Here is a 14,744-nt window from a genome sequence, read left to right as displayed (position 1 = left end):
AATAAACTAAAATTCCATTTCTAGATATTTCCTTTTCTTGTGTCTCATTTATTTTATGAGTAAGCAAATCCCTATAAGGGGCAGCTTTACCTAGTCCTCAGACTCAGATCCATCTTCACCTTGACTAATCGGGAAGTAAGAAGTTCACAAGTCTCCTTGTCAGATGCAACCACATAAAGCAAGGCACAAAGATTGTTCTTCTTAAGGTATTTCTTGGTAGAATGTTTCAAATACATTTTAGAAAACTGTTTCACAAAAATAACGGTAACTTTATTCTTAAAATATTCAATGTGAAGAACATTCCCAAAATTTCAAGTTTTTCCATTTACTTTAAACTTCTCTCATAGAAGTTGTTCAAAATTTCCAGAATCAAAAATTCCTAAACTTCTACTGGATGAGCAAGATCCAAATTAAACTCCAGGTTGATTTCTTAGGTTTCTTGCCTTTCTGTGGCACCATCTTGAAGGCTGGCTGGGCAAATAGAGAGAGCCTAGCTGACTCATTTAAAAGAGAATTAGTTGATAGTCAATGAGAACAGGCTGTGCTATGGTCTGAATGTTTGCGAACTCCACAAATTCATATGTTGAAATCCTAACTCCAAAGGTAATGGTCTTAGTAGGGGGCACCTTTGGGAGGTACTTAAGTTATAGAAGGAGGCCGCATAATGGGGATTAGTGCCTTATAAAAGAGGCTCCCAAGAGATGCCTAGCCATGTGAGGACACAACAAGACATTTACAGTCTGGAAAAGAGCCCTCACCTGACCATGTTGGCAACCTCATCTTGGACTTCCAACCTCTAGAATTGTAAGAAATAAGATTCTGTTGTTTATAAGCTATCCAGCCTATGGTATTATGTTCTAGCAGCTTGAAAGGACTAAGACAGCCCCCCAGTGAGAGAGAGCCCAGGCCAGGGTGAAGGAGAGGACAAGAAGGAGCATTCTGCAATATACTAGTATTTGAATAGCACCCAATTTTAAAAATCAACGTCAAAAAAGTTATTATAAACCTATTATTAGAGGAGGCTGTAGTAAGCAATTGGTCTCTATGCTTTTGAGTCAGAATTGAGTCAGATTCCTATGTATACTTCTCTGTATTCCTAATTTCTCTCACTAAAATATTCATTCTTACTGTATATTAGGCATTGTTGTAGACACTGCAGTACAACAGTGGACAAAAGAGAAAAAAATTCCCCTATCCTCAGGGAGCTAAAATTCTAGTGAAGCAAAGGCACATAATAAGATAAATATATAGTATCTTGGACAGTGATAAGTTCACTGGAGAAAAATAAATCAGCAAAGGAGATTTAAATGGTCAGAGGTTGCAATTTTAAGTGGGATTGCCAAGGAATCCCTCACTAGAGAAGGTCACACTTGAGTGAGAACCTAAGGAGGTGTATCAGTCAGACTTCAACCAGAGAAACTTCTAGTTAATGCTTGATTGAACAGCTCAGGACTGTATCCTAGCCAAGTTGACACAAAACTGACCATCACAGGAGGTGAATGAGCTAGGTATGTAAATATCAGGGAGAAGAGTACTCTAGGTAGAGGGAATCCTGGTGTAAAGCCCTGAGTAGAAGCACTCAAGGAGTATTCCAAAGACAGTAAAAAAAAAAAAAAAAAAAAGTGCCTAGAGTACAGAGAGTGGCAGGACATGAATTCAGAGAGATAATGGGGAGCCAGAATATGCATAGCTCTGTAAGCCATTATGATCAATCTTCTAATCCATATAGGCCTTTATAAACACTGGCCAGTGGTGGTTTTAATTTTTGAACAACTTTATTGAGATATGAGGGACAATAAGCTGCACATACTTAAACTACACAATGTTTTGATATACATACACTCCAGTGGCACCATCACCACATTCAAGATCGTGAACTTGTCCATCACACCCAAACATTCGCTTCTGCCCTTCTGCAATCTTGTCTGCTGCTTGCCATCAACCTTCTTCTCTTCCCTTAGGCAACTACTGATCTACCTTCTGTCACTGTAGATTAGTCATATTCTCCAGAATTCATGTAAGTGAAATCATACAGAACATATGTGTTTCTGCCTATCTTCTTTCATTCAGCATAATTGAGACTCATGTATGTTGTTGTTTATATCTGTAGTTCATTCCTTTTTATTGCTGAGTAGCATTCTATTGTGTCACTACATTACAATTTGTTTATACATTCAAGTGTTGATGGAAATTTGTGTTTGTAATGGTTAATTTTCTATGTCAGCTTGACTGGGCTAAGGGATGCCCAGGTAGCTGGTAAAACATTATTTCTAAGTGTGTTTGTGAGGGTGTCTCTTGAAGAGATTAGCATTTGAATCAGTAGAGTAAGTAAAGATCACCCTTCACTCACGTGAGTGGGCACAATCCAATCCATTGAGGGCCTTAAGAGAACGAAAAGGTAAAGGGGTGAATTCACTTGCTCTGGCTTGAGCTGAGACACCCAGCTTTCCCTGCCCTTGGACATCAGAGCTCCTGATTCTTGGGCTTTTGGACTCAAACTGGACTCTTACCCCCATCCCTCCCCATTCTCAGGCCTTTGGGCTCAGACTGAACTACACTACCAGCTTCTGGCTTCACTGGTTCTCCAGCTGTCCTCACTTAAGACCATAACAGGGTCATAATTCTACCTAACATGATACAAAATCTTGCCAATAGCAGATCGTGGGACTTCTTGGGGTCCATAACCATGTGAACCAATTCCTATAATAAACTTAAACTGACATCTACCTATATACTATTAGTTCTGTTTCTCTGAAGAACTCAGTGCTATTTCCAGTTAGTGGATATTACAAATAAAGTTGCTATGAACATCTGTGTGTATGCCTGCACATGGACGTACGCTTTGATTTCTCTTGGGTCAATACCTAGGGGTGGAATAAGAAGCTTTAGGTTTCAGGTTTTCACATTTAACTCTATGGTCCATTTTGAGTTGATTTCTGTGTATGATAATGAGGTACTAGAAGAATTTTATTTATTTACATACGGATATCCAATTATTTCAGAACCATTTATTGAATGACTGTCCTTTCACAGAAATGCCTTTGCACCCTTGTTAAAAATTTATTGTATACATATATTTCTAGACTCTCTTTTCTGTTCCATCAATTGGTTTAGCTATCTTTACATCAATACCACACTATCCCAATTATTGTAGCTTTATAAATTTTGAATCGGGTAGTTAAGTCCTACAACTTTGTTCATATTCTTCAAGTTATTGTCTATTCTAATGTTAGGCTTTTTTTTTAACTTAGTAGGAATTTTAGAATCAGCCTATCAATTTCTGTGAAAAAAAAAAAGTTTGAAGAGGATTTTGACTAGGATTGCATTGACTCCATTGATAAATTTGGGGAGAACTGCATTATTAACCATTCTGAATTTTCTAATCAATGGACACCGTATATCTCTCTATTTTATTTAGAACTTCTTTGATTTCTCTCAGTAATGTTTTATAGTTTTCAGTGCACAGGTCTTACAAATCTTTTGTCAGATTTATTCCAAAGTTTTAAATGTGTTTTGGTGCTACTGAAAATAGTACTGCTTTTCAAAATTTCTACTTCCAATGCCCAATGCTAATTCTATATGAAATAGAATTGATTTTTGTATATTGGTCTTGTGTCCCACAAACTTGCTAACCTTAATTTTTAGTTTTAATAGACTTTATTTTTAAGGTTCCAAAGGATTTTCGGTGGAGTTGACCATGTTGTCTGTGAATAAGATAATCTGCTTTACTCCTTTCTTTCCAATCTTGATGGTCTTACACTATTTTCTTGCCTTATTGCATTGATGAGAACCTCCATTAATATTCTAAACCAAAGTGCTGAGAGTGGACATCCTTGCCTTGCTCCTGATCTTAGGCATAACCATTCAATCCAAAGTATGATGTTAGCTGGCAGTTTTCTTTCCATAGATGCCTTTTACCAGGAAGTTCCTTTCCATTCTTATCTTGCCGACCATTTTTATCAGTAACAGATTCTGGATTCATATCTTCTGTTCCTACTGTAATGGTACTTTTTAATCTCTAATCTGTTAATACAATTAATTACATTAATTGATTTTCAAACATTAAACCAACATTGTACTCCAGGATAAACCCCACTTGCTCATGATGTACGATCCTTCTATATTATTGGATTTGCTAAACTTTTGTTAAGAATTATTATATTGATATAATGAGGAATATTAGTCTGTAATTATTTCTTCTTATAATGCCTTTGTCTGGTTTTGGTATCAGGATATTTCCTGTTTCATAGAATGAACTGTGAAGTATATCCTAGGGTTCAATCTTCTAAAAGTTTGTGTGTAACTGGTATTATTTTTCACTAAATGTGCAATAGAATTCACCACTGAAACCATCTGGGCTTGAAGTTTCCTTTGTGGGAAGGATTTTAATTATAAGTTGAATTTATAGGGCTACTAAGGTTACCTTTTTATTTCTTTTCTGAGTGAGCTTTGATACTTTTGTCATTCAAGAGATTTATCTGTTGTATCTAAGTTGTCAAATGCGTTGACAAAAAATTGTTAGTAATACTCTCATTACCCTTTTCATAGCTATAGGATCTGTGGTGATGTCTTCTCTCATTGCTGATATTGATAAATTATGTCTTATCTATTTCTTTCTGATCAATTTGGAGAGCGATTTACCAGCTTTATTCATCTTCTTATATTGGAGGGTGCTGAGCAGAGGAGTGACATGGTATGATTTACATGTAGCACTATTACTCTGGCTTCTTGATCTAAAATACAATGTAAGAAAACAGTATGCTACTGGCACAAAAAAAGACACATAGATCAATGGAACAGAACAGAAAGTCCAGAAATAAACCCACATACCTATGGTGAATTAACTACAACAAAGGAGGCAGGAATATACAATGGAGAAAAGACATTCTCTTCAACAAGTGGTGCCAGGAAAACCAGACAGCCAAATGTAAAACAGTGAAAGTAGAACATTCCCTCACACCATACACAAAAATAAACTCAAAATGTTTTAAAGACCTAAATATAAGACATGAAACCATAAAACTCCTAGAAGAGACCATAGGCATAACACTCTTTGACATAAATCACAGCAATACTTTCTTGGATTAGTCTCCCAAGGCAAAAGAAATAAAAGCAAAAATAAACAAATCAGACCTACCTAAACTTAAAAGCTTTTGCACAGCAAAGGAAACCATCAACGAAATGAAAAGACAACCTTTAGAATCGGAGAAAATATTTTCAAATGATGCAACTAGCAAGGGGCTAATATCCAGAATAAATGAACAGCTCACACAATTCATTATCAAAAAACCCCAAAGGATCCAATTTAAAAATGGGCAGAAGACTTGAATAGACATTTTTTTCCAAAGAAGACATACAGAAGACTAAGAGGCATGTGAAAAGATGCTCAGCATTGCCAATTATTAGAGAAATGCAAATCAAAATTACAATGAGGTATCTATCACCTCACACCTGTCAGAATGGTTATCATCAAAAAGTCTACAAATAACAAATGTTGGAGAGGATGTGGTGGAAAGGGAGCCCTTTGCACACTATCAGTGGGAATGTAAATTGGTACAGCCACTGTACCAGCATAGATGTAAACAGTATGGAGGTTCCTCCAAAAACTAAAAATAGGACTACTAAATGATCCAGCAATTCCACTTCCTAATATAAATATATACCCAGAAAAATATGAAAACACTAATTCAAAAAGTTACATGTACCCCAATGTTCATAGCAGCACTATTTACAGTAGCCAAGACATGGAAGCAACGCAAGTGCTCGACAATAGGTGACTGGATTAAGAATATGTGCTACACACACACACACACAATGGAATATCACTTGTCCATAAAAAAGAATGAAATACTGCCATTTGCAGCAATGTGGATGGACTCAGAATATTATGCTTAGTGAAATAATTCAGACAGAGAAAGCCAAATACTATATGATATCACTTATATATGGAATCTAAAAAATAATACAAATGAAAGTATATGCAAAACAGAAACAGATTCACAGACATGAAAAACAAACTTGTGGTTACCAAAGGGGAGAGGGAAGTGGGGAGGGACAAATTAGGGGTATAGGATTAACAAACACACTATATATAAAATAGATAAGCAACAAGGATTTACTGTATAGCACAGGGAATTATACCCATTATCTTGAAATAATCTATAATGGAATATAATCTGCAAAAATTCTAAATTATGCTGTATACCTAAAACTAACACAATATTGTAAGTCAACTATACTTCAATAAAAAGTAATCTGTAGTTTGACATACACAAAAATATAAAATAAAATAGAATGTAGAAGAGGACAAGAAAAACAGGGAGACCAATTCAAAGGGTAATAAAATAATCCAAGGGAGAGATAATGGTGATAGAGGCTAGGCTATTAGCAGTGAAAATGATAAGTGGTCAGATTTTCAATATATTTTGATGGTAGGATAGATAGGATTTGCTGATCACAGAAATCAGATTATGAAATAAAGAGAAGAATCAAGTATTGCTCCAGGTTTTTGGCCTGAACAACTGAAAAAAACTGTCATTTACTGAGAAAAGAAGGAAAGGTTTTGGAAATGGGAGAGTAAGAGCCCGGTTTTAGATATGTCAAATTTGAAGTATCTGTTAAATTTCCAAGGAGGCAGCAGACTGTCTCATTTGGAGTTCAGAGGAGAGGCTTGGACTGCTTGATACAAAATTTGAGTCATCAACATAAAAATAGCATCAAAATTTGAGGTCTTTGGGAAGCAGACTTCAGTTATCAAGATATTTGACAGAGAACATCCCTGGTTCAACACCTCTGGAGGGCAGGAGGAAGCAGGACTGGGCAGAGGGAGCTGAGCCACAACACAGGCCTGAGAGCCTCGGCTGATTCCATGGGGAGCTCTGGAGCTGAAATGGCCTGTCAGAGTGTCCTGTGTGAGGTTAAACAGCAAGCCCTTTATACTCTTGCCCCAACCAGTTACTGAACATTGACCATCCCCAGACAGACATGGCCTTGGGCAAGGTGGCTCTGTGTAGCTGAAGCAACACCTGAAAGGGCTGACAGCTGAAGGTTGTCCACTGATGGTACCCTTAGTAGCTGGGGCAAAAGTCCTTCCTTGAAGGGGTATCTGGGTGGTGCAGCACAGCATTCACCACTGATGGTATTTAAAATCCTAAGACTGTGAGCTCACCAAGAAAGCGATGCAGTTAAAGAAGAGGTACAACGGCAGGGATCTGGGGCAGTTTTAGGGATCAGAGGAATGAGAAGGAAAACAGCAGAAGGTATTAGGAGAAGCAGCTAGTGAAGTAAGAAAAAAGACGAGTGAGTGTGAGATCCTGGAAGCCAAGTCAAGAAAGTACCACCACCACCACCGCCACCACCACCACCAAGTACTACCACTATTTCTACCACTACTGCTGCTGCTAAGACTACTGTCCTTAATACACTTTTAATCTTCACAGCACTACGAATTAGATGACATTATCATTATCCCCAGGTTACAATGACAAACTCGAGGCACAGAGTTTGAAGGTCTTTCTCAAGGTTACACAGTTTTAGTGGTGGTGGAGCTGGGATTTTGAACTTGCGTTTGCTCAAGAGCCCACACTCCTGACTGCCTTACCACCTGGACTCCAGAGAACTTTGTGACACGCTGCCAACAGGTGAAGTAAAAAGGCCAAGAAGCGACCATCGAATTTGGCAATGTGAACTTAGCAAAGGCAGTTTGGGCGGAATATGGGCGTGAAAGAGTGAAGAGAGTAAATTCAAACATAGTACTATTCACAGGGTATTGAAATTACCCATTTAGTTATTTATCTCCCTGAATAAACATACTAGGGAATGGGACTGTGCTTTGTTTGCTTATATATAGAATCCAGCTCATAGTAGGTGCTTAACAGATAGACATTGAATGAACACAGGTTTATTTGTTCACTTACTTTTTTATTCAACAACAACAAAATTAATTCCTTTGTCTCCACTCCATTGTGTGTCCTCTTGACAGAATCCAATCCTACAAAAGCTAGTTGAATCACTAATATGTTGAGAGGAGGATATGCAAATCTCTGTGTTTCTGGAGTCTGTGTGTGTGTGCGCGTGCGCACGCATGAGCAGGCACACGGGTCTGTAGGTGATGAGTGCATTTGGAGGTGCAGAGATCTTCTCAGCCAGGCCTCTTTGGTAGATGCCATTCCATTTCTTCCAACTTGGGACTTGAGAAAGCAGCATGGAAGGCCAGGAGTTAACATACTGGGTGTATTTCCCCTTTTTCTCAGTCCTCCAATAATAAACTTTAACTTCATTAGAAAAGAAGCCAAATAATCGTGCCTGCTCCTTCACCTCTGGAACGACTTTCCCCGGGCCTGGAGCTGTGTGAAACCACCTTTACTTAGACAGACGTAACTGCTGCTGGCTGGTGGAAGCTGCGCCTCCTTTGAGGCCCCTGCTCTGTGCCTGCTGTAGGAGCTGCTTCCTACAAGGGCTGGACAAGGGGCTGAAGGAAATGGCCCAGCTCTGCATTTCTCCTTGGATGTTCTCCTTGCCATTTGGCTGCAGTGGTTTCCAGTGACTAATGAAGTGACTGGTTAAAGCTTACTTTTCAATCAAAAAATCACTTAATTCCAGCAAATAGTAAAGAGATACGGAAGAGGGAGGAACAGTGATCAAACTCATTTAAGTACTAAGTTTCCTCTGCAGAAAATCAAATTGCTTGACAGAGGGAAGTGGCTTTTTCTTTTACGATCAAACCAGTTTGGAGTTTTTCCCTTACAGTAGCTGGCCAGGAAATAAAAAAATGGGCCCACTGGGCACCAGCTTCAGACAGCCATACACCAGATGGCAGATGGCACAAGGGGAGAGACAGCGGCTTGACAGACTTGGGTTACAACCTGGCTGTGACACTTACTAACTGTTTGACTTTAAGCCAGTTACTTAACATCCTGAACCTGGGTCCTGACCCATACAATAGAAAGGAGAGACAGGTTAATAACTTTGTAAAATTTGAGTAACGGTTAGAGAAAAAGGCATATGAACTCTTCGTATGCAACAGGCACGTAATAAATACTTATTGTTGTCATGTGTCTCTGGTTTGTGGGCTGAGTGTGAGCAGACCTATCTGTGAGTATGCGGAGCAGAATCTATGACACGTGTGAGGGACAGGGTAAGTGCACGGTGCTGGAGGGTGAGCGGGCGGAGTGCGGCTCCATCAGTGGAGCTCTGAGCATCTGTGTGGCCATGATCTTTCTGTAGGTGAAGAAGCCCACATTCTCCATCCTTCTTGTAGCATCTCCAGACAGGCTTGGGAGGAAACCTCAGAGGGGATTCTTCAAGGGTTGTCTGGGAATTGTGGGGCATGCTGCCCCTTCCCTCATAGCAGCAACAGGCCTCAGGCCCCATTGTCATGCCTCCATCAGTTCCTGGTGGCTCCTTGAAAAGACTTCAAAGGAGAAACTTCAGACCAGGAAACTTACTTGCCATTCAGATTTTTAAATCTTGATGACATAACCCTAAAGAACATGTCTGTGAATGATAATTAGTCTCTAGAGAGGAAGAGAGAGAAGAGAAGAGAGACACAGAGCTGTAGACAGCAGAACCAGCAGGGGAAACAGGTGAAGCTGGAAAAGACAAAGGAGTAACAGTAAAACGTCAGTAAGCAGAAGGAGAGATGGAACTGGTGGAGGTGGGGATGTGACAGGCACTTTGATAATGAGGCGTGACTGGAAGGTAACTGGCCAGGCTCTCCCCCCAACCTTTCCTGCTGGCACCCCTCACCCTCAGTCACTCATGTCTGAACTCCCTATTCCAACATTCTAGCAGGAAGCACAAGAAACAAGTATTTGTTTAGTACTGGAAATATTAATACTATCTCATTTAATTCTCATAATGAGGTAGGTGTGTAGGTAGTAAGGTACTTAGGTACTATTATCTCTGTAGGTGAGGAAATGGAGAATCCAAGGGATCACACAGCTGTAGGTGCTGGAGTGAGGACTGACATCCTGTCTCCTGGCAACGGGCCAGACTCTTGCTATCCCTTGGCCTTGAAAGCTTGGTTTGTTGTCATCAAATTGATTCAATCATCATTTTATTCTGATTATCAAAGACAATGCTTGCCAGAAGATATAAAGAAATAAAGAAGACTAGGAAAAGAAAAGAAAAATTGCTTGAGAAACATAGTGATCTCTATTTTTCTTTTTTATGTTTACTGTACAACTTTGGTAAGGTGGGGGAAAAGTTGGAAAAAATTTAATTTTAATAAACCAAATTATCCTTCCTCCCAGCAACTTCCTCTAGTCTCCCCTTCCCTACCTCTCTGGACAGCCTCGTCATGAATTTCAATCAGAGAGGAATCATGTACTTCCTTGTGCTGGGAAGTCTCCCCTCAAATGTCTGGGATCTTTCCTCTCTTCTCACCCAGAGCAGTGGCATGTCCTTGTAGATGGCAAGGAGGGATGAACCACAAAAATATCAACGGAGACGCCGGGGAGGAGGGGACTCCCTAGAAAGGGATGGATATTAAGCGCTGCTGTTAGGTACTTAAATGTCACTTGAGGCAGTGGAGGCAGGAGAAAATATGCTGCCAAGTATTGGTCAGGTTGTGACACCCGACAGGACGCTCATATCTCAGACAAGCTCGAGCCAAAGAGGAATTTATTAGCTCACGTACTAAAAAAGCCCAGCGGCACCCTCATTTCAGGCAAATCTGGATCAAGGACTCAAAGGATGTCATCATAACTCACTTTCTCTCCCTATCTCATCCGTGCTTTCCTCTGTACTGGCTTCATTCTCATACTGGCTGATCCCATGCTGGGGCAAGTTGGCTGCCACCCATCCTAGGCTTCCATCTTTTTTACTTTCAGATCTAGAGGCAGCGAAAGCCCTAAAATTGAGTCTCATTGGCTCTAATTGGTCTAACTCAAGTCACATGGTCATCCTTAAATCAGCCAATGCAGTCAAGGAGATATTTTATCAGTCAGAGATGCCTTTGAGTGCAAACAACAGAGAACTCGATAAAGCAAAGTGTAGTTCGTGCCCCTTGCGTAGAAAGGTATGCGGGATAGCGTCACTGCTGATGATTCAGTGGATTGACATTTTTGATAGTTCTTTGGCCTTTTCTTCATGATTGCAAGATGGCTGCTGCAGTTCCAAAAAATCATATTCTGGTACTAGGCAGGAAAAAAGACACTATGGGCAGCAAATGTCACTCTTTGGGGAAGGCAATCTTTCCCAAAAGTGCCCAGCAGACTTCTGCTCTTGGCTCACTGATCATAACTGGGTCACAAGGCTACCCCTACCCTCAAGGGAGGCTGGGGAGCCAAGTATTTGCTCGTCTAGACTCCCCAGTTGAGTTAGACTGGGAAGAAGGGGTTTGAGAATGAGCATTAGGTTGGCCAATTAATGGATCTGCCATAAATGTAATGCTCTGATTGGCCAGGCCTGGTTTACAAGTCCACTTCTGGAACTGGGGTGGACTCGTCTCTCCCAGGACCAACGGACTGAGCATGACAGAGGAAGACTGGATGCTATAAGCATAAAAGGAGGAATGGATAACCAGTCAGGCAAGAATTGGGGGGTATAGCTCAAGTGGTAGAGCGCATGCTTAGCAAGCACTACTAGGTCCTGGGTTCAATCCCCACTACCTCCATCCAAAAAACAAAAGACAAACTAATAATAAGTAAAGACCTAATGATCTCCACCCCAAAAAAAATTTTTTTAATTAAAAATGAAAAACTAGTCAGGCAAGAATAAAAGCTATCCATTATATATGTTTAAGGCCGACTTGTGATCTGGCCTCCTCAGAAGTACACAGGATCTATCACCAGCCCTAAGGAAGCAGAAGTTACCAGTGTTTACCTCAGCATTATCTTAGGTAACGTTTCAGGTTCCTTTCAATTCTAAAAGGTGAGGTAGCTACAATTGCATGAACACCTCCAATTTATTTGGTAATAGTTCACTTAAAAACTTCCTTTTTCTCTCTTCCTTTCCTCACTCAGAGCATGTTGGTATGTCAAGCACTACCCATTTTGTTTAGGAGGCTGTATTCAGATTAAGTAACTTATGCTGAGAATTAGTGTTAGATGCTTCTGCACAGATTATTTTATGAAGTGCTTACCACAGCAACCCATTTCCTGATGAGGAAATTGAGGTTAGACGACTTGTTCAAGGCCATGTGACCCATATGTTCCAAGTTAAGTGTCTCCTCACTCCAAGAATACCCCACCACAACTGCAGCCCGACCTCCTCAGGGCTGCCTGGGCCCATTCCAGTGGAATCAGGTCACTGGGGCAGTTTTTGAGTATTCCAGAAACTTTCTTTCCCTCCTTGTAAAAGTGACTGAAGTACCGATTACTGCTGGACTGAAGGCCCTGAGCCTCTCCCAGGGGCAATCCTCACCTTAATTTAAGTGTGGTTATTTAGGATGCCTTGCATGGGTTTTGTGACTTTTTCCAGCTGGATTCTCCAAGGAGTTCCAACTAGCCTAGTGCCCTGAAGCAAAACAAGCACTGGCCCCCCCAGCTTCTGACAATCCTCAGGGTGGTGGTGCCCTCCATAATGTGCAAAGAAACAGAACTGCTTCCTGCCACCACAGCAGATAGCACAGAGCAGGGTGTTCCCAGGGAGAGATCAGAAAGACTAATGTGTCAAGCCTGCTGGGCCTGGCTGCCAGGGGCCTCCTCTGATTCCTGAGTGTGGCATTCCAGGGTGGGGGTAGGAGTGCATTTTCCTAATTCCTTCCTTGGCAGAAACTCAGCTCTCTGAATAGAGCTGCTTCTGCCACTGCTGTGCACATAATATAAACTTCTTTTTAATGTATGTGTGGTTGACTAGGTAGATGGTAGCTCCTTTCTAAAAATCCAGATCGTAAAATTGTACAGATGAGTAGATAATACAGTACACTCAATCAATGTATAATGCTCATCTCTTTGGGAGAAATTTTCTTCACATTGTAATGATCGGTTGTACAATAACCAGCAAACACTTACAGACACTTTTAGTATTTATTGTTAGTTGGGGAAGTTATGCTCAACTATTACAAATATGAAAAAAAAAATCTGAACTCTTATTAGATACTATTTTGATTCCAATTTAAAATGAAAAATGTCTAACATACTTTCTTCCAGCTTTAGAATTAAAGTCTTTGAAGAGTGACCTAAATAACAACCTGAGTTATTTTTTAAACCTGCTACTGTTTGTGACTACTTCTTTTGATCAATCATCAATCATTTTAATACTGTGCAAGCAAAATAAAACGGAGAAATAAATTACTATGCAATATTCCAATTTCAAAATTATCTATTTATAATGATCAAAAGTTTACCCTGGTAAAGTCACTGACCTTAATAAGTTAATATTACAAATCATATGTATAAAATATATTCATTTAAGTTTTCCTGAAAAGAAAAATACTATCAACAAATATTGAGCTCTAGTTAGTGACATGTATGCTGAACTACTGAGAGAGAGGTTTATTGACATTTGCAATTTCCTTTGAAAGATATATGCACACTGATGTTCACTGCAGCAGTACTTACAATAGCCAAGAAATGGAAACAACGCAAGTGTCCATCAACAGATGAATGAACAAGAAGATGTGGTATGTATACACAATGGAATATTACTCAGCCATAAAGAAATGAAATCTTGCCATTTGCAACAACATGGATGATATAGGGGGTAACTTATTAAGTGAAATAAGCCAGAAAGACAAAGACAAATACTGTATGTTATCAGTTATATGTGAAATCTGAAAAATAAAACAAATGAATAAATATAAGAAAAGAGAAACAGAATCACATATACAGAGGTCAAACTAGTGGTTACCACTCGGGAGAGGGAAGTGGGTAGGGGAGGAAGAGGGGTAGGGAATCAAGAAGTACAAACTACTATGTACAAAATAAATAAGCTACAAGGATATATTGTATAGCACAAGGAATATAGCCAATATTTTATAATAACCTTAAATGGAGTATAATCTACAAAAATATTGGATCACTATGTGGTACACCTGAAACTAATATAATATTGTACATCAACTATATTTCAATTAAAAAAGAATGTATATGATGTCAAATAGGCACATGAAAAGGTACTAAACATCATCAGTCATCAAGAAAATGTAAATTAAAACCACAATTAGGGACCATTTCCTATGCATCAGAATGGCCACAGTAAAAAAACTCTAACAATGTCAAATGATAGCGAGAATATGGAACAACTTGACCTGTCATACATTGCTGGTAAAACAGTACAACACTTTGGAGAACTTAGTAGTTTCTAATAAATTTAAATATACCTTTACCCTGTGACCTAATAATTCTACTTTGAGGTATCTACCAAAGAGAACTAAAAGCATATATCTACACAAATACTCACAGCAGTGCTTATTATAAAGGTCCCAAACTGGAAATAAATTAAAAGTACAAGAACAGAAGAATATGTTTAAAAAATTGTGGTGTGAAAGAAATAACTGATAAGCTTTACTTCAATAAAATTAAAAACTTGGCCCTGCAAAAAGCAATCATATCAAGAGAATTAGAAGACAACCACAGACTGGGAGAAAATATTTGCAAAAGACACATCTGACAAAGGACACAAAGAACTCTGAAAATTGAACAATAAGAAAATAACCTGATTTAAAAATGAGCCAAAGACCTTAACACAAAGAAGATATACAAATAGCAAATAAGCATATAAAAAGATGCTCCATATCATATATTATCAGGGAAACGCAAATTAAAACAATAATAAGATACTACAGCACACCTATTAGA

The 14,744-nt window shown here is 39.2% G+C and overlaps 1 protein-coding gene and 1 pseudogene across 1 annotated transcript in view; both read right to left on the bottom strand.

The window, feature by feature from the left end:
- Positions 1-90: 90 nt before the first annotated feature.
- LOC102516172 lies at positions 91-480 on the bottom strand (annotated as a pseudogene).
- Positions 481-10,925: 10,445 nt separating this feature from the next.
- Positions 10,926-14,744, bottom strand: part of LOC116666108 — an 18,306-nt gene continuing 14,487 nt past the window's right edge. Inside the window, exon 5 of the mRNA XM_032488210.1 lies at positions 10,926-11,138. Within this exon, the coding sequence (XP_032344101.1) occupies positions 10,926-11,138 (213 nt within the window). The remainder of the gene's footprint in view (positions 11,139-14,744) is intronic.

This window comes from Camelus ferus, chromosome 9, assembly GCF_009834535.1.
Source record: "Camelus ferus isolate YT-003-E chromosome 9, BCGSAC_Cfer_1.0, whole genome shotgun sequence".
Taxonomy (NCBI): Eukaryota; Metazoa; Chordata; class Mammalia; order Artiodactyla; family Camelidae; genus Camelus; species Camelus ferus.
The sequence above is the reverse complement of the archived record's forward strand: the minus strand, read 5'-3'. Positions and strand labels throughout refer to the sequence as shown.